We start from the raw sequence: 25,538 nt of genomic DNA, 5'->3' as shown, positions 1-25,538 counted from the left end.
TCCAATTTACTTCAAGGTAAGGGAGACAAGCAGCAATCAAGGAGAGAAGAGATCTGGGAAAAGATGTTGTGGGCTATGGATGCTATAATCATATACACGTAATTCCTCATTTTCAGAAAATGACTGGTTAGAGTAAAAGCATAAATAAAACTAAAGAAGAAGGAAAAAAAAAAAAACTAACGGGTCATATATCAGAAGCACAGTGTCCACAATATAACTGGGAAACATGAGAAAAACAGAAACTGACAGCACTGACAATTCCAGAACAGGCCAGAGAGGACTTTGGAGAGATACCACTTGGCATTTGTTCTTAGATGAATTTACAAATACAAATTATAATGTTAACAAAAAATACTATGTCATTTCTGTGCACAGTGATGTAGAATCCCATATCTCTGACTGTTGATTGTGTCTGCATTAACCTTTTTTATTTCTAAGATCTCCAACAGAACAATTAGTTTTCACAGGGTTGGTAAGAAAATTTTCCTCTCCCAAATGATAGCTTCCTACGTAGATGGAGAAGAAGGCTGCCTGCCTTGCTTCCTGCCGGTCTCTGTGGAAGCTGTAAGCAAAACCATTTGTGGATTAAAATTGAGATGCCCAACTGATGTAAGCAAGGGAAGCAGATAGATTCATTTACTTCCCAGTCTGATCCTTCAGTATAGAAATACTAATGCAAAACAACTAATGTGCATGCAATAATAATCACAGAACCTCCTATTTCCTTTGCAGCACTACCGTCTCTGATTTTTGTTCCCTAAATATTAACAGTTCTTAGGGATCCATACTGAAAAAGCAGAGTGAAGTTAAATGAAACTACCCAGTGCTGTTAGGCTCCTTGAGAAATAAACCTACTGTAAGTAGTTAGGTTTTTAGTGAAAATGCACCTTTTCTTCTTACATCATGGTTTTGAATGCTTTATTCCTAACTGATTTTAAAAGTGTTTGTTATCATGCTGGGTGCCTGGAAGTTCTGCTCATGTGGAGAATTAAGAAGGACAGGGTAGAAGAAGCAGCAATAATATTCTCTCAGTAATTCAGTACCTCTAACTCTCTGATTTCTTGGTATAGTATTCTGAGAAAATAAGTATGGCAGGATATTGGACAAAATTCCCCTTGCACTGGGAAGTCTAACTAAAAACCATTAAACTTTATTCCAGCACCCCAACAAGGAAACTATCAGAAGGAATGACTGTTTCACAGTGGCCAAGTAGCAACAGTACTCCTATTGCTAATAACAAATCACAGATCACAAAAAATACTATATTAATCTTCATGTTTCCAACTAGACCATCCCTCTAGCGCCCCTCTCCTTGTTGGCTCACCTACCACCTGTATCAAAAAGTTATCCGCAATGTTCTGCAGTAATCTCCTGGACTGTTTGTTCTGGGATGTGTTGTCTTCCCAGCAAATAGTGGTCCTGCAATCACATCTGACAACAACCTCAGCACCCTTGGGTGGATCCCGGTATAGGTTTCTTAGCATAGGCTTAACATTACAGTAGTAAGCAGAATGCTTTAAAGAATTCCAGCATTTTTACACATCCAAAATTGTCCTTACTGAAGTCTAGGTACACACTCATTTGATTTTCATCAAGGTCTAAAACAATACTAAGATCTTTTGAAAAGTCCCAGGGTGCAAAACACATTATCCAGATCCGGGATCCTTCTGAGTCTATGCTTAAAGTAAACGGAGTTAGAAACTGGATGACAGTCTCAATCACTGGGTTATGCAAACGCCAGAACTACAAACAGCAGCAGGTGCTAGGCAGAAGACTGCTTGCAGCTTTAAGTCAGGAAATGTCAAGAGCAATATAAAAATAAAACCCCCACCCTTGAAATAAAACAAACTGCACTTCACAGTTTATTTGTGGTGATGGGTTTTTATTTCAGTCTGGAGAGCCATCATACTGTTCAGCTGCAAGAAGTAGTTTTCTTCTACATTTATGCTGTCATTAACAGGCCTATTTGATCTTTCCATGCTGATACAGCCTTTAATTGCACCACCCTGGGGGAACTTGATAGTAATATTCAAATTGGTTGCCAAAATTGGAATCATAAACACAGTGCAAGAAATTTACAGATCGACTATAAAACAAATCGTAGTAACTGACAAGTAGGAAACTACAGGTCTTCTAGCTTGACCTGCTCTTGAGTCATCTCACTTGCCAAAATAAAGGAAATACGTTTGACTTTATGCTATTGTGATCTGCACTAGTATAAATTCAATTGTGCTATATAAATAAATAAATAAACCTCCAGTATCAATAAAGTAAAACTTTTTCAAAAATTGAGCTTTAATCATAGAATGGATCTGTCTGTCATCCATTTCAACCTACTGCTCAAAGCAAGGTGAGCTAGAGCAGATTGCTCAAGGCCTCATGCAATTGGGTTTTGAAAATCTCCAAGGATGGAGACTCTGTAACCTCTCTGAGCAACCTGTTTTATTGTTTGACCATTTTCACGGTAAAAAACCTTTTCCTGATGTTTAGATGGAATTTCCTGTATTTCAATATGCATCTATTCCCTCTTGTCCTTTCACTGGGCAACACTGAGTCTTGCTTTGTATTTATTACCTTGCAACCATGTATTTATGCACATTGATAACACTACCCCCACAATCCCCCCAGCTTTCTGTTCTTGAGGCTAAATAGTCCTAGCTCTCTCAGAATCTTTCTATATGTCAGATGTTTCAGCGCCTTAATCATTTGTCTCTATATGTCTCTCTTTTACTGTGAAGCCTAGAACTCAACACAGCACTCCAAATGTGATCTCACCAGCACTGAGGTGGAGGGGAAGAACGACCTTCCTCAACCTGCTGGCAACACTGCTCCTGATTGTGAGTCACCTAGCTATGACATTAGCTAGCTCCCTCCCCTCTCATAGATGTATCCCATCAGGTTCCAAAATCTTGTGTATATTCAGTTTGTTCACATGTTTCCTAACCCTATCCTACTCTACTGAGACCAAGTCTTCACTGCACCAGACTTTGCCACTTGCCTCAGGGGCTTGGGAATCCTGATGGGATTCCCCATCAGGAAAAAAAAAAAAAAAAAAGATTAGGGAAAAGGGTTCACAGTTTCCCTAATCTTTGTTATTGTTTTTGTTACTTGTAGATGCCCATTTTGTTGCACGTCTTGCCAGAATCAATACCTGGTTGGTTTTGGCTTTCCTAAACCTACACGTGCATAGTCAAGGCAGTGTCTCTTTATTCCTCCCTGGTCACCTGACCACGTTTCTACCTCATGTATGTTTCCTTTTTATGTTGGAGTTTAGTCAGGTCTTCATTCATCCCTGCAGGCATGTTGCCACTTTTGCTTGAATTGTTGGGCTCTGGGATGGACCATTCTTGAGCATAATGTATAAAAATAAAAGAACTTATAAATATTTATTTCCATATAACTTTAGAGATGTTTTTCTTAAATCATAGGTAGCTCAGCATTGGCACATTTTATTGTTTGTAATCAAAGCTGTTGCATAAACTGGCACTTCTTCCAGTAAGGCAATATCAATTCAGTAATAAGGCATGAATTAACAGGTTGAAAAGCATGAAAATCAGCAGTCCAAAAAAAGACAAAAGATCTATATTAGTTATTTTCGTGTTCCTGAAGAGACAGTATCCAATATTCTCCTCTCATTATTCATCATCCATTGCAGTTCATTATATTCTACCTTATGTGGCTTTCAAAGCAAACCATATTAGCCATCTAATCTACAGTGATGTATTTCTTCTGCTTTAACACTGGAAGTACAGTCTTTGTACATTCTCAAGTCTGTCTAACAGTCCCTTTCCCTCAGGAAAGAGCAAGCCCACTTCTGAAATATCAAAAACCACAACATTCCCAGGGGGACCTTCATATCAGCTCTTCATGTGGATTTTTTTCTGTTAAGTGGGGTAGAGAGCAACGGGCATGTGGCTGCCTCTACCATCTGCTCTGGCCCAAGACTGCTCCTGTTGGGCTGCTGGGGCCCAGACCAATGCCTGGGTCATCCCCCAGCCCAGGCTGGGGGATGCAGCTGCCATTTTCCCTTTTGCAGGTTTAGCCAGTAGCAAAACTGAGCAAGTATCCCAAAAACACACAGAGAGACAGACAGACAGACAGAGGACACTGACATGACTGGTCACACAGGCTACCCCAGTGAAGGGCTGCCTTCAACAGCAGTTACACAGGACTGACATAAAATAGACATAGCCTTTCTCCCTTTCTCCTCTCCAGCTGCTAGAGATACAAGTTCACTGTTGAAGACATGCACACAGCATAATCACAGGTCCTCTGAGTACCAGGCATGGCCTCTCTGTTTGTCTAGCACCCCCAACTCAGATCCTTGAGTACCAGTGCAGCCCACAGAGGTCCACCTAACACCCCTGCCAGGATACTGGGCCCCTTACCCACCTATCCACTAGCTAGTCCAGCTTGAAGTTCACATGTACTCACACACTCATCCCTCAGGCACACCACATTGACAGGCCCCTTGTGCGCACCAGCATGGAGCCCCTGCCTGCCTGATACCTCTGCCTGGATCTGAGGCTCCTGCTACTTGCCAGCTAGTCCAGCTTAATGTTTGCTATTGAGCAGACATACACAACAGGTCTGGGGATGATACAGACACTCAGTCCCTTGAGCAGCTGGCAACAGGCACACAGACTGCAAGCCATGGCCCTGCTCCAGCTGATGGTGCAGAGCCCTTACCCGCCTCACTCACACTGGTCCCTCTCAGTAGTTGGTTTGGGAAAATATACCAGTCCAACCCCATAGCTGGGAGTAGAAGACCCCACTTGCTCCAGTAGCTGGCACCACAGGCCAGGGATGACTACATCCCAAGTCTGACTCCAGTAGCTGGCAGTTTGTTCACAGTGGTCTCCCCAGCAGCTGGTGCCCTGGTTTCAGAGTTTGTAGGATCCCTTTCAGATCCAGGCAGCTACAGCCCCTCCAACTACTGATGGGAGGACCCCTACTTACTTCAGTAGCTGGCAATAGCTGGAGCCACCTGTACAGAAGATGAAATTCTCTCCAAGTCTGTGCCATGATACTGTTTTAATTTTACTCAAGACTCCAGTTTGCTGAACCATAAACAGACAGACTTAAAAACATACTGCCATTAAAGATCTTGACCTACTTTCCCAAACAAAAAATATTCTGGCTGATATCCACCATTAATTATATACTAACCACATACCCCTGCAGTTATACAGAGGAGGTAAACTGTGTATTTTTGTCCACAAGCTGGCAATCTTTGATGAAGTGTTCTATAGATTCCATCCCATGAATAGATTAAGTGTACTAATAGCTAAAAGCTCTATTTTAGTCACATCTCTTCCACCCAAGGCTTTTAACAAGGTTAAATTTAAATGAATATTGTCTTCCAGAATGCACATTTCATAAACAGTGTTGAATACTCTTCAGTGAAGGACTTTGTGCATCAGAGGAAAGCTTGTAGGAACTAACTTTCTTATGTAGAATGTTTGATAGAAACCTGTTTTATGCAAAGAGACAGAGAAAGATCATATTGTGAGATCAGTCATTCCACCATACTAGCTAAACACCAGGAAAAATTGAGATCTATTGCAATAACTAGTATATGAACACAACAGCTGTCCATGCTTCATAGAACAGAAAGATTTAGAATAACAAGCATATTTTCTTCTCATATATTAATATAATACAGAACGTTTTTTTTCTCCTTCCATTGCACTGAAGTGTTCAATTAAGTATAGTAATATTGATTTCACACACTTGTCATAGCAAGAGATACAAAGACAAGATGTATGCAATATCACTGGTTTGGGGATATTCAAGGAGGCATGCTGGCCCTGTGAGAAGCTAATCATGCTTATAGCAGCCCGGTATAGTTGACCAGTGACAGCAATACTTTGCTATCCCTACACTTCTCACAACAGCCCTTAGAAGAGATAATATAGCAAATGGCATGTCTTTCATTTCTGGTGGCTCTGTATCATTCACATACCAGTTCTGCAAGTCCATCCTTATCACAAAGTGACAAGAGAGATGAAAATTTAACGGACTCTCCATCCCATGCTCTGTCCCACTGGGAATACATAAGGTTTCTGAACATTCAAGAAGATGATCAGCATGAAAACTGAGTTTAAGATTTGTAACTGACAGATGTAAAGCAGTAATATTTTTGCATTCTCTCCTATTCTTGCTTCCATCTCTCAGCTCCTGTATACATACAGACAAACGCACCATTTCACTTACATAACCATTTTTCCTACATTTACATTTTTTTGCATATTTTTCTTTTCTTGTCTCTGTCTTATCCCATAGCTTTGGGTCATATTTCTTATACTAAAAAAAAATCACAAACATAAAAAGAATCAGTCTGGAGCTGCTATTTAAGTCACTCTCATACACATCCAACAGTTACTTGATGTTTTTTGACAGAGATACAGTATTCTCAACAATTTTGTTAACACAACACCTATGATGCAAGTATTTGCGTCAGCCAGCCACTTCATGAAAAAAAAAAAATCTTTAAAAAGTAATCCCACTGGTTTATAGCACAATTGTCCCTTAAAAGCCTAATTTTCACCAACCTTTCTCAGGCAGAATTACTTTCTAGGACAACCCTCACCTTCTAAAAGCTAGATATTGACTGAAAAAAACACTTATACGTACTAGCTGCTTGGTCACCACTGCGTGTGTAACCTAATACATTGCTTAATACAACAGACTGCGTTAGTTTATTATAATGGGCATTTGGAGATGCTAGCCAAGTTCAGCTGCAAGCTGCACTCTGTATGTGCTATGAACATAAAAGAAGGGATGAAATGGGGAAGTGAGGCATAGAAAGATGAATAATTAGGTTGAAGCACAAATGCATTTTATAACTACTGCTCCAACTCCTATACCTTAAGCCCTACACAAGGCTACTGCAACTAATGTGGTCAAAGATGGCTTTTTCACAGAATGTTTGAGGTTGGAAGGAACCTCTAGAGGTCATCTAGTCCAAACCCACTTCTAAAGCAGGGCCATTGAGAGTTGGTTGCCCAGAACCAAGTCCAGACGGTTTCTGAAGATCTCCAAGGAGGGTGACTCCACCACCTCTCTGGGCAACCTCTTCCATTGCTCAGTCTTCCACAAATTAAAAATGTGTTTCCTGATGTCCAGACAGAACCTCCTATATTTCAGTTTGTGCTCATTGCCTCTTATCCTGGCACTGGACACCACTGAACAGAGCCTGGCTCTGCTCTCTTTGCAGCCTCTTTCCAACTATTTACAGACATTGATAAGATCCCCCCCGAACCTTTTCTTCTCTAGACTAAACATTCCCAACTCTTAGTCTTAGTCATAGGAGAGATGCTCCAGTCCTATAATCATCTTTGTGGCCCCTCTTTGGACTCACACCAGTACGTCCATGCCTCTCTTGTACTGTGGAGCCTAGAACTTGACATAGTGCACCAGGTATGGCCTCACCAGTGCTGAGCAGAGAGGAAGGATCACCTCTCTCAAACTGCTGATGATACTTTGCCTAGTGCAGCCCAGGATACCATTAGCTTTGTTTGCTGCTCTAAGGGTACACTGCTGGCTCATGTTCGGTTTCGTATTCAGCAGGATGCACAGGTCCTTTTCAGCCATTCTGCTTTCCAGCCAGGCAGCCCCCAGCATGTACAGGTGCCTGGAGTTGTTTTTCTCCAGGCACAGGAATTTGCACTTCTCCTTGTTGAGCTTCAACAGGTTCCTGTCAGCCCAGTTCTCCAGCTTGTTGCAGTCCCTCTGGATGGAGGGATTCTATATATTAAAACATATATAATTACCTAAAACTGTTATGTAATCCTTCTTCGAAGGACTAAATCCTTAAAAAAAAAAAAAAGAAAAAACTACTGTGACTACAACAACAGTCATTGTCATCAGATGAATACAGCTGTAGCCCTTCAAGTCTTCCTGCTTTAGCCTGATGGCCTTCTGACAAAGTTTGAGGGAGCAGTTTTTCATTAAAGCTGATATTGTTTCATGTACCATATATTGGATCTACTTCCAAAGCCACACATTTCTCATTCCTGCCACTTTTTTTATTGACCTTCTGCTCCCATTCTCCTCTGTGTTTTGTCAACAGTAGATGTCTATATTTGAGCATTACATTATTTATGCATTACTGTGATAGACCAGAAAAGAGAACTGAATGGCACTATAACTAAGCTGAACCATCTTTCCCACACCAAATTAGTTTTAAACAAATATCCAAGTGTTTCATCTAGTTCACTTTATGACTAAATGAATGCAAACAGAGCATGGGGAACAGAGAGATGCGAGCAGGCTAAGGCCTTCTGTTGCCTTATATTGTTCATGAAACCAGGACATGGGTAAGGTAATCACCACCTGTAATTTGTTTACGTATTAGATTTCTTTATTAGTCAAAATTAAGAAAATCATATCTGAGGACAAGCTGAGAAAATAAAAGAAACATTTAGGGTTGTTCCTTTTAGTGTCAATATGATTTCATTCCCTTTAAGTAAAATTTTGTTACTTATTGGCTAGTAGACTGAAACAGGAAATTGGTCCAAATGTTCTTGGTTTCTAATAAGAAACAATGTAATTTCCATTGTCTGCCTTCTGACTGGCACCCTTTCAGCCTTTCATGGTCTAAGCAGTTTTCCTAAATGCTGAAATGTTGTCAGATTTCTGCTTTTTTATCGATCATAGAATGGCTCAGGTTGGAAGGGACCTTAAGGATCATCTAACTCCAACCCCCCTGCCATGGGCAGGAATGTCGCCCACTAGATCAGGTTGACCAAGGCCTCATCCAATCTGGTCTTGAACCCCTCCAGGGATGGGGCATCTACAACTTCTCTTGGCAAGCTGTTCCAGTACGCTACTACCCTTACAGTGAAGAATTTCCTCCTAATGATCTACATCTATCTAGATTTAAATCTATCCACTTTTTGTTTAAGACCATTCCCCCTTGTCCTACCTTTATCTACCTAAGTAAAGAGTCTTTCTCTATCGTTTTTTTTTTTTAAAGACCCCTTCAAGTATTGAAAAGCCTCAGTGAGGTCTCCCCAGAGCCTTCTCTTCTCCAGGCTGAACATCCCCAGCTCTCAGCCTTTCTTCATAGGAGAGGTGCTCCAGCCCTCTGATCAACTTTGCGGCCCTCCTCTGATTGTTCTTTCATTCCTTTCTATCTACAAATTACACTCTTCTAAAAAGAAAATGCTGAAACAAAAAGACCTCAAAAGCATCCCAATACAACTAAAGTATAACACAAGAATTTAATGATATTTCCAGTTAACAAAGTCAATAGCTGAAAAGGGCATAACTTTAGGCAGTTGTTTCTAGGAGTGGAGTTCTTTGTCAAACCAGTTACAATCTCTTCTACAAAAAAAACTCTAAATGTAGTAGGTGTGAAAGAAAACTCTAAATGTGATAAATCTACAAAATGCCAGGACCAGCTGATTTACTGTCCTTAATATGACAACAATATCAAACTCATAACAACTCAAAGCACACCAGGAAGAGAAACTAATTTTATAGTATTCTATGGAATTGATTAATGTCTGCATTGGCAGACATATTTTGTTTTAATGTTGCATCAGATAGTCCTTTTCCTATACTGTACACACTCTCTTCATTACACTGCAAATTCTTACTTATTTCACTGCACAGCAAATGCTCTCCTACACCTGCACATTCAAGTGGGTTCTTTAAACAAATAATCTGTAAGAATACATGGAAGCAGTGTTTGTACCTTTAAGGATATCTGATCAAAGACTTTTCCAATGTAACAAGGAACAGTAAGAAAGGGAGGAAGCCATAAACAAAAATATACAGGGACACAAACCTGACTGACAAAAGGGAGGCAGCAATGAAAACAAATCTGGTCAGTTGCACTAACTGGCACATGAGAGTGTGAGACTCTTTATCTATCCCAGTAAGGTTATCTGAACAGGGATCCTGTCAGTTGGAAAACTAAGGGAAAATGAGGAAACTGGAAACAAAGTATCCAGAGACAGACCTAAAAAAACAAACATGGAGACAATGACAAGAAAGAAATCTCACTAGTCACATAAATTGATTAAGAAACTACAGGTGCCACTTCCAGGAAGATCAACATGGACTTTGGCGCTGGCAAGATGAAAGAACAGAGTGGGTTTAGACGTAAAAAGGTACAAAAGTGGCTGGTCATGTGTAAAACAGAGATGGTTAGTATGCTTGTCTGGCTGAGCCCTGCACTTGATTGCTGCAGACAGTCCAATCTCATTATATCTTCTTATTAAACCTTTCCTTAACCATCTCTGTGCGTAATTTCACCTTCTATCCCATGTGTAGGCATGCTACAAGGACTAAGTGCCAGCTACTGGCAAGACCTGTATGTGTGTGTCTCCAGCTACTGGATTGGGAGAGTGGGCATATATGGCCTCTGGTGCCAGCTACTGGAGCTGTCCTAGCCTCAGTAGTTGGAGGGACCATAGCTCTCTAGGAAGGCTCCTACAGACTTTGAAACCAGACTGCCAGCTACTGGAGCGGACTAGATGCCGGCTACCGGAGTCAGACTGAGGATCTAGGCACACCCAGCCTGTGGTGCCAGCTCCTAGAGTGAGTGGCAGTCTCAACATCAGCTATTGGAGTGAGGTCTTTAACTTTCAGCCACTAGAGTAACAACAGTGTGTGCCCCCAAAACTGGCTGCCTGGGAGGACTGGGATGAATGAGGGGCTCAGCACTGGTGGCTGGTGCAGGGTCACATGTCACGGCCCACATGCTTGGTACCAGCTGCCGAGGGTAGGCCAAGCATCTGTATCTTCATAAAACCTGGTGTACACAGGTCATGTGTATGTGTACGCTAGCAAACTTCAAGCTAGATGAGCTGGTGAGTAGGGGTGCCTTGGGTCCAGGTTAGAGTTATCAAGCGGGCAAGGGCACATTCTGGTATTCAGGAGGGACATCAGTGAGTGGCAGCTGTGGGATGCGTGTGTGAGTGCTGCAAGTTTTCAGTAAGCATCAAGCTGGACCAGTTGGCAAGTAGGAGACCAGGGGACAGGTAACAGGGCCCAGGATCCAAGCAGAGGAGCCAGCCAGACAGAAGGATTGCGCCAGTACTCAAGAGATCTATTAATGTGTGTGTGCTTGCAAACCTAAATATATAATAGCTGCATTAGCACCCTTCTAGCATGCATACCAGCTTTTGTTTTAGGCAAGTGCTACGTGTAGGTGCTGTTGAAGGCAGGACTTTCTGGCAGTACTCTGTGTGGGCCTGTGGCATACATGCTTGGCTTCACTACTGGCTGAACCTACAAAGGAAAAATCATCAGTTACAGCCCTAAACCTGGGCAGAGACCCCAGGTCCCTGGGATGAGCTCCAGCAGCCAGGGAGGTGGAAGTCCTTGACTGGAGTGACTGGGAGAGGCAGCCACACTCACCATCCGTTAGCACTACTTCTAAATTTAGAGTCAGTTTTTTTTTCTTGTCATCACCTTGCACTGGTCATGAATTTCATTCTCTCTTGCCCTATGTTCATTTTATTTGGAAAGGTTTGAGTATCATTCTCCAGAACTAAGCCTAGAAAAAGCAAAAATCCCACAAGGATACCATCCCTGTGACCACGCGATTTGCTATGAATTATGTTTTTCACAAAAAACATTGATCTCTAACGTAGCTTGCTAACAAACTTTTCTACCCTATAAATGACAGAAATCAAACCAGTGAATTCAAACTCAAACACAAAAAAGGAAGCAAACAGAGGAAGCAAGGACAGGTTGCCTGGGAAGAATACAGAAAAATTGTTCAATCAGCCTGGGATGAGGTTGGGAAAGTGGCATTCCGTAGGGATCAACACTGGGACTGGTGATCTTTGTCAGTGACATGGACAGTGAGATTGAGTGCGTCCTCAGCAAGCTTGCAGTTGACAGCAAGCTGTGTGGGGCAGTTGACATGCTGGAGGAAAGGGATGCCATCCACAGTGATACTGATAGGGTTGAGAGGTGGTTCCATGCAAACTTTTGGCAGTTCAATGAGTGTATTACATGGCAAGCCTTGGTAGCAAGGGGGCTGCAGGGGTGGCCTCTGTGAGAAGAGTTTGGAAGCATTCCCACATTAGATAAGAGCCTGATTCTTCTGTCTCCTGAAGGGACCCATTGTTGGCCAGAGCTGAGCCAGTAAGTGATGTTGGTTGTGCATCTGTGAGAGCATATTTAAGTAAGAGAAAAAATCGTTGCACAGTTAGCAGCTGGGAGAGAAGAGTGAAAAACAGCTCTGCAGACACCGAGGTGAGTGAAGAAGGACGTGAAAGAGGTGCTCCATGTGCTAGAGCAGAATTTTCCCTGCGGCCTGTGGGGAGGACTATGATGGAGCAGGCTGTCCCCCTGCAGCCCATGGGTCCCACAGTGGAGCAGATCTCCATGCTGCAGCCCACAGAGGAGCCCACAGTGGAGCAGGTGGATGTGGCCTGCAGGAAGCTGTGGCCTATGGTGAGTTCTCTCTGGAGTAGACTCCAGGATGGACCTGTACCTGTGGAGAGGTGCCCATGCAGGAGCAGGTGGGAGCTCTGGGGGGAGCTGCCATCTGTGAGGGACCCATATTGGAGCAGTTTGATCCTGACAGATGGACCTTGTGGTACAGACCCATATAGGGGCAGTTCTTGAAGAGCTGCTGTCTGTGGGAAACCAATGTAGGATCAGTTTGGGAAGGACTACATCCCATGGGAGGGACCTGACATTGGAGCAGGGGCAGAGAGTGACCATGAAAGAGTGGAAGAGACAGAAGTTTTACGGACTGACCACAACCACCATTCCCTGTTCCCTATGCCACTTGGGGGGAGAAGTTATAAGAGGGTGGATGAGACAGCAGGTGTTTTCAGTCTGCTTTTATTTTCTCACTGTACTAGTCTGCTAGTGATAAGTTATATTAATATCCCTATGCTGAGTCTTTTTTGCCTGTGACAGTAATTGCTGAGTGACATCCCTGTCCTTATCTCTACTCTTGAGCCCTTTCCATCTTATTTCCTCCCCCTTTTACTTTGAGGTTGGGGAGGGGGAGTCAGAGAACAGTTGTGGTTGAGTTGAGCTGCCCAGCAGGGTGAAACTGGAATAGACCTGATTTTGATGAGTATGCTATTTTGGACAGTGCCTAACAACCATTACAATTACAGCACTGATTGACATACCAGTCAAAGGAATTTTAAGACTAATACATGTTTATCAGATGTAGTCTGTATAGGTAGCCAATTAAAAGGCACACTAATTACTGACAATCTTTTTCCTGAAATAATAATCTTTGCCTGTGCAGACTGCATAAGGTCACTTTAGCCTTCCCACTAGGATCTTGTTTGCTGATGACAGTTTAAGTTGGATCAGCCCTGTCCTCAAACCACCAGCTAAACTAGCATCCAATGTACTCTGGAATTTAAGTCACTAAGCACAGTTAGTATATTATGCATCTCACATCTAGGTTAGATGTGAGTGTACAAGGCACTTGGTACTGGGACAGCTTCTATACAAAAAAGCTAAATCCTTTTTGTTGTGCAAACTTTTAAGTTCAAATCTGCAAAAACTGCCTCTGTGAATGAACTGGAATGAAGATCAACTCCTAAACTGCCTTGGATGAAATGAGGCAATTCAGCATATCTGAGTATATACCCATTCTAAAAAGCAAAACTGGAAGAGGAAGCCCAATATGATATAGAAATAAGATCATCTCAAATTGAAATGTTATGCCTATGTGCAAACATTCTGCCACAAAAATAATTTAATAAGAAAATTTTACCTCAGTTTAAGGCACATAAAAGAACAAACAATAGTAATTGAGAACAGCACCTTTTGTTCCCCATAATCTGACCAAATCCCTTTTAATTTCTTTAACGTTCCTTAATCCAAAAATTATTTTCCTTTCTTCCTTTTCCTCTGTTCTTTTTATTAAGTCCAACTATTTTTCATATTGGTTACCATTACCATTCTGGACTTTGCTTGCGCTAATAATCTCTCTCCTTGCCAGCGAGAAGATGGCTGCTTTGCAGATATGTGCAGTATCAAGATTCATCAGCACAAAGATCACCAGGAAGCAGAACACTATATTAAAAGAAAAGCTGAAAACTACAGTTGTGCAGTGATGTAGTGAGATTAAGATTCTGCAATTCAATTTCTTTAAGTAGTAAACAAGAGAACAGAATACAAACTATTAGAAAAGATACTAAAATCAGTATAGTTGATAATATATTGTGTCCGTGAGACATTAAAAACCCATTCATTCAGTTTCCTTAGCTAGGAAGGTCAGTTCATACCTCTGATGAAATAAAAGAACAAATAAAAGTAATGGCATGTGTATTTGTTAGTTTCATGAAATGTGTATTCTATAGACTGCTGGTTAAGAATAAAAAGGAGTCAGTAATGCAGAAGCTCCCCACGATTTGCTATTTCACACAATGTGGGAAACAGTGTGCCCTTGGCATAGCTACTGTATTAGTGAATCAAATGTGAATCATGCTTGGAACAGGAGGACCTAGAGATTTCAACTGCGATCAGAGATCATAGAATCATTTAGGCTAGAAGAGACCTCTGAGATCAAGTCCAACAATTAACCTAGCACTGCAAAGCCTACCTCTAAACCATGTCTCTTAGCACCACATCTACACATCTTCTAAATACCTCCTGGGCTGATGACTCAACTACTTCCCTGGGCAGCCTGTTTCCAATGCTTCAAAAACTCTTGAATTTTTCCTAATATACAACCTAAAAGTTGAAATTGTAGTGCAATTTTAAAATCTAGCAAGTATATAGTTGAAGCTTACCTTCAAGTCAAACATAGCAGCTTTGGTGAACTGTAGGTCCTTTATCTGTTGTTTCCAGATGGATTTCTTTTGCAGGTTTAGAATTCAAACCAAGAGACCTCCAAATGCAAAGCAATGTGTACTACAGAACACAGACATACATACACATAGGAAAAGTCGCCTGAGTTTAGCTTTAAGTTCTACAGACAATCTTTATAAAAGGTTAGTTTCATCATATACATACTATATAAGAAACATATTTCTACCACATGAATAAATACTTGTAATATATTTTTATACATACATCTTGTCTTTGAAAACTTACCAATGCACAATGTATCTAAGGCTCACTAAGCATTTCAGATTTGTAGTAGTTGCTACATCTGAAAAAGGTATTAGTAAAGTTTGTTTCACAGATCTTGACAGCTGGACAATCTCTCAAACTTTTAATAGCTTCCCTTCTCCATAAATATACGCTACCTTTTCTTTCACCTCCCTCCTTTCACGCTTCAAGTTTTTATATTGTCGTCTTTGCAAAAGGAACAAAAGTATCAAGAAGACAAACAAATATTCAGTTCAGCTCCTTTTGAACTTAACAAAATTCTATTAAGTACTCAGGGTAGATTTGGTTGGCATCAAAGATAACAAAGATCTTTGGGTTCCAGGTATTATCCACACAGCTGTCATACAAGTTCACAAAACTTCCATCTTTTGAAGGAGGTCTCATGTATTTTGAATCACCATTGATATAGTCACCAGTCAATACACGAGCAAGAAACATGACTTTATCTGGTCTATGTGGATGAGACTGCAGATTCACACCATGAATTTGAAAGGTATTTCCATGATTCATGTCCTCTTTGCAGAAACGACTGGAATATGATGCATCTCTTGCAAAATAGGTCCCTTGCAAATTAAAAAAAAAAAAGAAAAAAAAAAATAAGTATCTGATGACATTCTTGTTGTGTTAGCTTAACTGATTCAGGTAATACATGGATATAGGTATCAGAATAATGATATACGTCTGTTTATGTTCAGCAGCAATCCCTTTTTTCCCTAAATTGCTGGAACAACAGTAACATGAACAAATATTTAGTGTGAACATTTTTAATAGGAACCAACATTGCTTTGCTGTTCATCTGTCCCCCACCCCAGCCTCCAGCTCTACCAGCCACTTGCACCGATTTAATTCTTTATTGTATCCTAACTTTCTTAATTACACTTTATGTAAAAGCAAAGCTATATTGAAGAGCTCCCTGAAAAACAAAGAGTACAAAGAACATTCTATAGGGAACATGTAACAATGTTGAACTAACTGTTCAGATTGCCAAACTGCTGTGTGTGACAAAAATACTTACCTTTTCCATATACAGCAGCATGCATCCCATTTATTCTCCAGTCAAAATTGTGAATACATATTGCTTCTACAAATTCATTACTGGTGCCATGAAATAACATCTGCTCGTTAATAGTTGGGACACCTCTTTTCTTCTTCAGTTGAGCTTTTTTCCTAAAGAAAACACACAATACAGTATTACAAACATCCGCACAAACAAATCAAGTTCTTATGCTGAAAACAATGCAGGGAGAACAGACCTAAAGCACTTCATAAATTCCACTTCTGCAAGTGTCTAGATGATTACAGCTTTTGAAAGAGATCAGAATTCTTAAGGTACCTGTTTAGATATTGCACATCTGGATGTCGTAGACTATTTTCAGAAGTAATCTAAGTTTAGAAAAAAAGGTATTTTTTAAAATTTTTCAACTTTGTTCACGTGACATTTGTTTCAATATAGTCATTTCCTGAGCATAAATTTTGAAAATAAAAAGCACTGTTCTCCTATTTTGTGTTTTTTGTTCTCTTCATCAGCTTAAATAGTATGGTTGGAGGGATAGCAACGTTAGTGGATTATTAAGAGTAATTATCCTGGTAAAATAGCAAAAACCTTAAAAATGAAATTACCTTACTGTTCAGGTAGAATTTCTTCAACATGATCATGGTTTTCTGAATTTATGGTTCATATACTTTCTAAAGAGCTACATCTTGTGTTCTATCATTCTAGAATTTTGGTAGAAAAAAAAAACACTAAACTTTTATACTACAGGTGAACCTGTATTACAGATTTTTTGGCAGAAAGCCATATAGCACCTACAATTAAAGAACAAATGTATTTTTCATCAACCTTTTCTCAAGCGACTTTCTATCAACTGCATTTTCCTAAGATCCCTGAAGAACTGGACTTTGGAGCCACATCTAAATCACTACGCTGTTCATAGCTATGATCCCTTGACTGTCCAGACAAGGGTAAGCTGAAGTGTATCATAGCTTTGTCCTTGTTTATGTACCTGAATTTTCTTCCCATAAAAAACACAGTGCCTGGGGAAAGAGAAGGCACATATTTAGGTTTATCAAATGAAGTAATCTGCTTATAAGTCTGCTTCAAGTCTGTACTACAGACTTGAACTGGGGAAGCATTTCAGGCCTACAGTTTGGAGAATGTCAGTTTCTATCAACCAAGTCTAGGTAAAGAGACAGCAGCAAAGATTCTTCATCGTATTAATGCATTATATTTCAATTATTCCAGATTTCTAAATAAATACATTTCACAGGATTGAAAAACCTTGCAGTATTTAGCTTATTTAGCTTGAAAGATATGTTTATTTTGTTTTACTGTTCAAAAGTAATGTACTCCACAAACAACTGTGACAGCAAGATATTAAATACATAATTTATATGCAACTTCTTGGATTAGAATCCATACTTAACGTGATAAATTCCAGAAACATTTTCAATGCAGTTTCATCGTGCTACATTATATCTAATGCATTTAAAGAAGCATTACAGTTCTGCACCTGTAGAAGTTAAGAGTCTTGAAAACTAGAATTTTGAACATGACAGAAGGATGACAGGTGAGCAAATAAAGAAAAAATGGTAAAACTAACACATTTAATTAAATAATATACAAGCAACTAAACGTTTTCCTACTGAATGCCTTCGAGATTTGCTCTGTTAACAGCTGTAAACCTGTTGGCTTTAAAAATAATCTCACCTGCAAAAAAACTCCCACAAGTCTAGATTTTGTATTCTCTTAATTCTTTTAATTCGGTGGGTATCCATTGTTTTTCCAAAGAGACCAGAAACTTCAATATATTCATTTGTTTTCTTTTGCAAAGGAATAAGCTGGGGAAAAAAAGAGGTTAGTACATTTTCAATGTGAAGTATTTCCTTATCACGTGATTTTGTCCAACTTATCTACCAACTCTTACCTGATATGGCTCCTCAGGATTTACATTCTCCCAGTGTGAAGGAACAGGGATAGCTTCATTATCACAAATGACGCTTCAAACAACAAAAAAAGGTAAAAACAACATCCATCAAGGAAAAGAGTTATTTTCTCTTCCTCCAGTCAATCTCTTGCTTTCAAACAATTACGGTATGAAAAAAAAAAAAAAAACCTTGCACAAAATCAAAACAACCATGGTAATGAAACAATCTCATCACACCATCTATCCAATAAAAGACAGAAATTTAAATCAAATAATGGTCATAAAGGTCTGGCAACAATCTGGAGAGCAAGACTGATTTAGAAATGTGAGAGTGCACATACAGCCCAAATGTTCCAAAGAATCAGGAAATAAAACTAGTCCAAACCTCTGAAAATCAAGCCCTTATTTGAAGTATTTGAAATCATCATGGTAGAAATACACACTTGAAAAGTTTGGTTGAATTTATTCTCACAACATCAATAAAAATGTATTTTAGGCTACATACACCACATATGTAGCGTCTTTTAGGCCCCAAAACAGGGACAAAATGAAGCAATTTGAAACTAAAGAATGGTGTCAGCATGTGAAAAGAGAGTATTTTGATAAAGTATTGAATGCAATTATTCAATAAACAAAAAGCAAAACTAAATTGCCTCATTATTGGATGTATACTATGTATACTTCTGGGAACATTCACTGAAAAACAGCTGATACTTAAAAAAAAAAAAAAACAGCCCTCTCCTGAATGTCAGTTTAAAAAGTTTGCTAAGAACATTCCTTACCACAAATGCCAAATTTCTTTTTGAAAATATAATGAGACAACATTCAGAATTAAAATTATTTCTAAGTACTATTTTGGAAAAAAATAACCCACAATCCAGATAGTCAATTTTATCTGCAATAGTATCACTGCATATTTACCATTTTTTGAATATCGGATTTACATCACCAGAGCTTTACATCCAATCACTGATCAAAAAGTAAGAAACTTGCAATCTGAAGCAATTAGACTCATAAAACAATCTTGTCATTAGGATGCAATTTCTGGTCATTTCAAATCATTTTAGAGTAAATGATTAAAACATGTAGGCAAGAAAATATAATCTTTTTTATTGTTACAATATTCCTTCTAAGTAATTCATGAAGTCATTGTTACAATGGAACAAACTACTCCAGTTTTTGCTGCTGCTTCTCCGTTTCTCTAATCAGCAATTCTGATTCAACAGGTACATTCAACAGCAAGTGCCTCCAATAGCTAAAGTCAGATACAGATTTAAGAATCTTGCCAAAGGATATCAGTATTCAGTATGCCTTGCCTCTCCTACTACAAGTTCCTTACTTTCTAAATATATATGTATGTATATACATATATATAAAAGAAATTTAAAAAAAAAAAGTCACTCTCCCTCTAAAATTTCTTTCACTTGACTTGCTCTCCCACTTTAGTCCAATTCTTACACTATTTGATGCAAAAAGTAAATAAATATAAACAATACATATAAAACATATTTTTGTTTAATATTACTTAAATCAGGACTAAAATCAAAATAAAGAGGCTTCATTTTATTTCCTTACCTGAAAGCACTGATAGAAAAGGGAGCTCGCTTTATTGGCCGTTCTTTAAGGGTAGTTAGGTTGGTTTGTTTCATCACTGAGAATAAAACAAGAGTTAGGATGAATGTTTCTGGGATTCATACGGAATGCATATGAAGTATTTACATGTGTGTTTGTTTTTTGTTTTGTTTTGTTTTAAAAAAAAAACACTACATCAAACGTTACTTTACAGCACGTATTTCAGCAATTAACAAATATGCTTTTTAGATAAACTCAAAATACAGACCTCAGAATCTCTGCCATTTATGAGTTGACAAAACTTGCAAATACTATACAAACCAAATGCTTATTGTTAGAACACTGTTCTAACAGCCACTATTCAGACCCATTAAATCAATGGCTAAAGTTAGACTGACTTTAACACCACTAGAATGACTTAAGACTGTTCTTAATGTAAAATATCGTGATCTACAAACGGTACAATAAAAATGTCATTTAACATTTGCATTTATTTTTGCTTTTATTCCAGATGTGAAACTTCTTTTTCTTTAACAGACATTTCAACATAAATAAACATCAAACTTCTTGTACTGTTACATGCTACTTTATTCCAAGTATATCACTGTTTTACCCACTCCCTTCTATCTGTATTTGAAATACCGTTATTTTCTTCAATTGGAAGAGGCTTCTATTTAAGCACACAGCTGTTTCAGAACTTATTCGAAAGATAAATAATGTACTGATGAAAAAGCTAAAAAAGTCATTAGAACACATTTTTAAATAAAGAACACATTAATTAGATACATATATATTCAGTAACTTTCTGTACTTTACAAATATGACATACATAAGATCTACTACAGCCTACTATCAAATCCTTTTGGCTATCTCCTTGTTATTTCAACAAGGGAATTGGCTTAAATACATGCCAAATTAAAAAACCACTTATTAAAAATATTTTGCAGAAACTTCCTTCATACAATTGTTTACTATCCTCTAAATGGGAAAGATTTTTCAAGCATACAAGCTCTGTTGTGTGTTAAAAAAAGTTCAGATTTCACAGTCCCAATAAGGTAATCAATACTGACACAATTGACTCCTAGTAAATACAATGATCTACTTTATTCGTAAACTACACTAGAAAACTTAACAAGGCAGGGACCTCAAAAAATGCCTGTGCACTTTCCCATAAAGACACTTCCTATCACAAGTGCAGTAGAGATGAGGACAATTATTTCCTCAATCAACGAATAAACTCATCTATCTGACACCTCTGTTATTTAAATTTACTCAATGAAGATACATACCTGAAAAATCTAGCACGTAGTTAAATTTTGCAGTAGTAAAAGAAAGACAACCATGTGGATTTGTTCTGAAGCTCTTTTCAATATCTTCACTGCTAACTGAGCAATGACTGTTTGAATCAGTCTTCAAAATAAATGAAAAAGCACATTTAGACAAATTCAACAATAGGTAGTTTGACATACAGAAATCATAACTAATATAACTTCATATGTAGTTACCTGAAACATATGCCATTTACCACATTCAGCCAAATAAAACCAGCCCCACTGGGTATCAGAGGTATCCATCTCTTCAACTGAACCTTCCATCTTTTGAAAGAATTCTTCAGGTGTTCTTTGAAGCACTTCCTGAAACATTGACATACATAGTATCACAAAAAAGACTCTCCCCAGACCTTGTTATGCCTGAACACCTTTAGGAGCTGTCTAGGATTGTTCTTTCTTTTTTCAACAATAAAATCTTGAACACTTTTAAAGTACTTGACTCTACTACATACATGCAACCCAAGCAACTCTATGATATTGCCTAACATAGCACCTCCCCACCAAACAGCAAAAATGCTAAAGGGGCACGGGGGAATCTTTCAGAGAAAAAGGTATGACCTCCTCCCAGACAGGGTACGCAATTCATCTTATCTAACTGCTTAATCATGACAGACGCTCTTCCCAACAATTTCCTCAACTAAACTTTTTCTTTCAAGAAGCATTTAGCACAAATAAGGCAAATAAAGTTCAGTTCATCTCCTAGATGTTTCAGATGTTTCCTGGACACTTCAACCCACAATAAAGGTAGAGAGGCCTGAAGAAGGCATATATGAGAAACTAGAAGTAACAACTGGCCAGTACTACTGGGACAGGAGTTGAGCAGAAAACTTAGCCTAGGGCTATTGTTCTGCCTTAATTTTTTAGAAACCTCTTCATGGCAACAGCTAGAGACCATATTTCAAAAAAGGAATGACCCCTTACCATCAAAAGCTCTAGAAGGCTATAAAGACATAAATGGAAAAAAAGCAGAACTGGTGATAGACCTATACAACATCTCTAAAATACATTTGAGGGCAAACTTGCTTTAGTAGAAATGAGAGCCTGCAAGGCTAACTACATATATAGCTGCCTCAAGTTCCAGCAAAATTAGACCAGAGGTACATCAGCTGCATGACAAAAATATTTTGCAAGAGTAAGAAAAACGTCTTCTGTTACAGAGGGCATCTATCAACACCTCTTCCATTCTTCATACCAATACAAAAACATAGAGCCTATATTCACTTGGTGTTAAAGCACAAGTGACCAAGATCTTTTGATGATAAACTTCCACCTTCGATTTGATTCTTCTGCTTACATTAGTATTTGGCCATGTTCTCTCCTAGAGGCTGACATACAGTAGCCTACACTTTTTTTTTTTTAAAAAAAAAAACAACTAAGAGAAAAGCAATTCAGGCTTTTTTAGTAAACTTTAGTTTCCTTATGTTTCTACCAAAATGGCCAGACACCACAACTCCATGCCAATGCTAGTTCAGGGCTTTGAATCTGATCATTCAAATCAGTAATGGCTTTCAAACAAGTTACAAACAGAGAAGGCATATTCATCTATGCCCTATCAACACATCTGTACGCCTTTGGGAGCAACACAACCTCCAGAATAATTTGTCAATGAGACAGTTATGCTCATAGCTTCTGAAGCTAGAGTAAGCCACAGAGTCCAGGCTAAACAGGTAGATTCTAGGATGGTATGTATGGTAGTATGGAAGAATGACCCAAAGCCAAAAACACAACAAAAGAGCTGTTCTCAAAAGTGATACAAATCCAAAATGCTTGAAGAAAATTATTCAATTTACTGATGGATTTAAAAACATATTCACACCACTTATAAGGAACAGGTAGTTTTTTTGTCCAAAAGCTCTGAATGTACACACAGCGAGCAGAAAAAAACTCAGTGAGTTTTCTGGATGACAGGATGTCAAATATCAAAGACGCAGCAATGATAATTTTATTGGCAATGCTGTTGCTAGCAGAAGTCCTCTCAACTCCCACTAATACTACTGCTTTTAATGGTCCCGTTTTGACCGGGAACGTTTTAAAGCCAACACAATTACTTTTGACAGCAAAAGCACCCTTCTAAAGAGAATGAATGCTCATTTGTGTGTTGTGCTATGACTACATATGTTTGTGGGTTTTTTTTAATTACTGTTAACGCATGGTCTCATTTACCTAGCTGCAATTTTAGACTTGAATAAGCATGATTTAAGGCGCATCCTGATGAGTTGCTTTCTTATACTATCCATTTGGTGGACTGTGCTTTACTGCTGAAGGCTGTTTTGCCTATAAATAATGTTATCTAGGGCCCTGATGGGAACACAAGCAGTGTTAAAGGACTCTGTCCCCCTTCCTTAGCAAACAGGGCACCTGATCAGGAGACTTGAAACCAAGAGCTCAGGGCTGGAAAGGGGGAGTGCGAGGGAAAATGACGCTAGCATAAACACACACAGGACAGAGCAGGTGATCTCCTCCACAGCTACACCAACGCTTCCCCCTTTACACCGCGGAGGACCACTGCTGCGGTCACCCCGCTTCACCACCTCCCTCCAGAGGCGACTCCTTCGTAGCTCAAGGACACGGGAGGCGGGGGCAGCAATACAACCACCGCCGCACCACCACTCACTCACTCACTCACTCACTCCCCGGCCCCACAACCTGCCTGCCACGCTCCCCCCAAAGATGGTGGCCAGCGCCGCCACTTCCTCCTCCCCAACGTAGCAGCACCCTCACCGCCCCTCTCCCTCCCCTCCCTGCCTCCCTCCCTCCCTCTCCACGGCTGCCAGGGGCGGAGCGAGGCGGGGCGGGCCGGCGCGGAGAGGGGAGGGGAGGGGAGGGGAGCGGCGTGCGGAGGCAGCAGCAGGGCGGCAGGAGGGGCCGTTTCCCCCGTCCCCCACCCGCCCGCACTCACCGCATCCGCCGCCCACCCCGGGCTCGCTCCCCACATGTTGGCTGGGGGGCGGGGAGGGGCGTGTGCGCTGTGAGGGGGGAGAGGGAGGGGGAGGACAAGGGTGGAAGCGAGCCGGGCGCCGCAGCTCGGGGGGACGGCAGCGCTCAGGGTCCGGGCGCTTCCGTTAGTGATGGCAGGGGAAAGGGGAGGGGCAGCGCTATATCGGTTCGTCACAGAGGGGGGTGAGGCCTGGCATGCAAATTGCCAGCGGGGGAGGCGGGGCTGGAGGAGGAGGAGGAGGAAGAGGAAGAGGAGGATGTGTTGTGCCCGAGGAAGAGCAGTGAGGATGCACAGTGTGCCTCTGCCTCGGGCTGGATGGCTGTGTGGGGATCTGCTGACCTCCATAAGGAAGCAGTATGACAGTCACACCTCAGTCCTGGGGGTTCAGCAGTCCTTTACGCATCTTTCTGGGGTCATTTCTCTGTACCTCACACGTTTGTTCTTTTAATTACTGGCTGCATTTAAGGGTAGTCAATGGGCCTCCTCTCTACCAATGATTTTCACAGCCCGTGGTTCTCCTCATGGGCCCCGTGAACCACTACACGTATTTAGTTCTTTATACATAGCATTTTAAATAATTCATACCATATTAGCGCCAGGTCAGGCTGCAAAATGAACAGTTTTAAGAGATTTATCTAGTGCAAATATCAATAAAAACTCCAGTCTGTTGGAGTTTGAATTCATCAAATAGACCTTCAGGGCTTAAAAAATGAGCGCCCGGTGGGCAGCTTACACTATAATTGAAATCTAGAAGCAGCAGCAGCCATAGGAAAGACTTCATTTTAAGAGTATGTAGTCATGAATGTAGCTTGTCCCAGCCTTTCATTGGAGAGACTCTAAGATGAGAGCTGCTAGCTAGAAAAGCAGGCAGTGACCAAACCATAGCTGCCTGCTAAATCAGGCTGCAGTCACTTGAGATTGAGCTGGAAACTTCCAGATAGGCCATCATCATAAAGTTATGCAAAGCCAGTGAAGTACATCCTGCTATGAAGGATCTTCATTGAGCAGCTGTTGTGGTTTAACCCTGGCAGTCATCCAAGCACCACGCAGCCACTTGCTTACTTCCCTGTAATGGGGTGGGGAAGAGAATTGGAAAGGTAAAAGTTTGAGAACTAACAAGTTGACATAAAATGTCCAAAAGACATTTTGACAGGTAAAGCAAAAAGTGTGTACAGAAGCAAAGTAAGATTACTTCATTTACTATTTCCTATTGGCAGGCACATGCTCAGATGTTTCCAGGAAAGCAAGGCTTCATCACACAAAAGAGTTACTTTGTGAAGAAAATACCATAACTCCACTACCACAACCCCACCACCTTCTTCTTCTTTTACCCATTTTTTACTGCTATGATGTCATATGGTATGGAATATCCCTTTGGTCAGTTGGTTCAGCTGTCTGGCTGTGTCTCCTCCTAGTCTCTTCTTGTCCACTTCCAGCCTGCTCATTGATGGGGCAGTATAAGAAACAGAGAAGTCCTTGATGTTGTCTAAGCATTGTTCAGCAACAGCTGAAACTTCAGTGTGTTATCAACACTGTTTTGTTCACAAATCCAAAACGTAGCACTATAGAAGCTATGAGGAAGAAAATTCACTCTATCCCAGACAAAACCAGTACAAGAGAAAGCCAAAAAACAAACAAACAAACAAAAAACAGGTGGATTTAAAATGATGAGCTTCTCATATACTGAGGGAGTGTCATGCAGGACAAGTACAGATT

The 25,538-nt window shown here is 40.1% G+C and overlaps 1 protein-coding gene across 2 annotated transcripts; it reads right to left on the bottom strand.

Annotated features, from left to right (window-relative positions):
• Positions 1 to 544: 544 nt before the first annotated feature.
• PARP11 (poly(ADP-ribose) polymerase family member 11) lies at positions 545 to 23,899 on the bottom strand. Of its 2 annotated transcripts, XR_004254554.1 has the most exons (10): positions 23,784 to 23,899; positions 21,059 to 21,187; positions 20,843 to 20,963; positions 19,557 to 19,632; positions 17,982 to 18,054; positions 17,765 to 17,895; positions 16,073 to 16,224; positions 15,537 to 15,620; positions 14,736 to 14,856; positions 545 to 562 (listed from the first exon to the last, which is right to left on the bottom strand). XR_004254554.1 is itself a non-coding variant. In XM_032208116.1 (8 exons), exons 1-8 carry the CDS (start codon positions 23,817 to 23,819, stop codon positions 15,307 to 15,309), a joined length of 1,032 nt encoding a protein of 343 aa, XP_032064007.1. In that variant the 5' UTR covers positions 23,820 to 23,899; the 3' UTR covers positions 14,993 to 15,306. The 2 variants fall into 2 exon arrangements, 1 of the variants encoding a protein (XP_032064007.1); XM_032208116.1 differs by lacking the exons at positions 545 to 562; positions 14,736 to 14,856 and having other exon boundaries at positions 14,993 to 15,620.
• Between the last annotated feature and the right edge of the window lie 1,639 nt (positions 23,900 to 25,538).

This window comes from Aythya fuligula, chromosome 1 (assembly GCF_009819795.1).
Source record: "Aythya fuligula isolate bAytFul2 chromosome 1, bAytFul2.pri, whole genome shotgun sequence".
Lineage (NCBI taxonomy): Eukaryota > Metazoa > Chordata > Aves > Anseriformes > Anatidae > Aythya > Aythya fuligula.
This window is presented reverse-complemented; position numbering and strand designations above follow the sequence as displayed.

Coding starts and splice junctions, on each gene's coding strand:
- PARP11 (XM_032208116.1), bottom strand. CDS start 23,819: ATGTGGGGAGCGAGCCCGGGGTGGGCGGCGGATGCG. Junction 18,055..19,556: donor TTTTCTATCAGTGCTTTCAG/GTAAGGAAATAA, acceptor TGTTGTTTGAAG/CGTCATTTGTGATAATGAAG. Junction 15,621..16,072: donor TGCTGCTGTATATGGAAAAG/GTAAGTATTTTT, acceptor TTAATTTGCAAG/GGACCTATTTTGCAAGAGAT.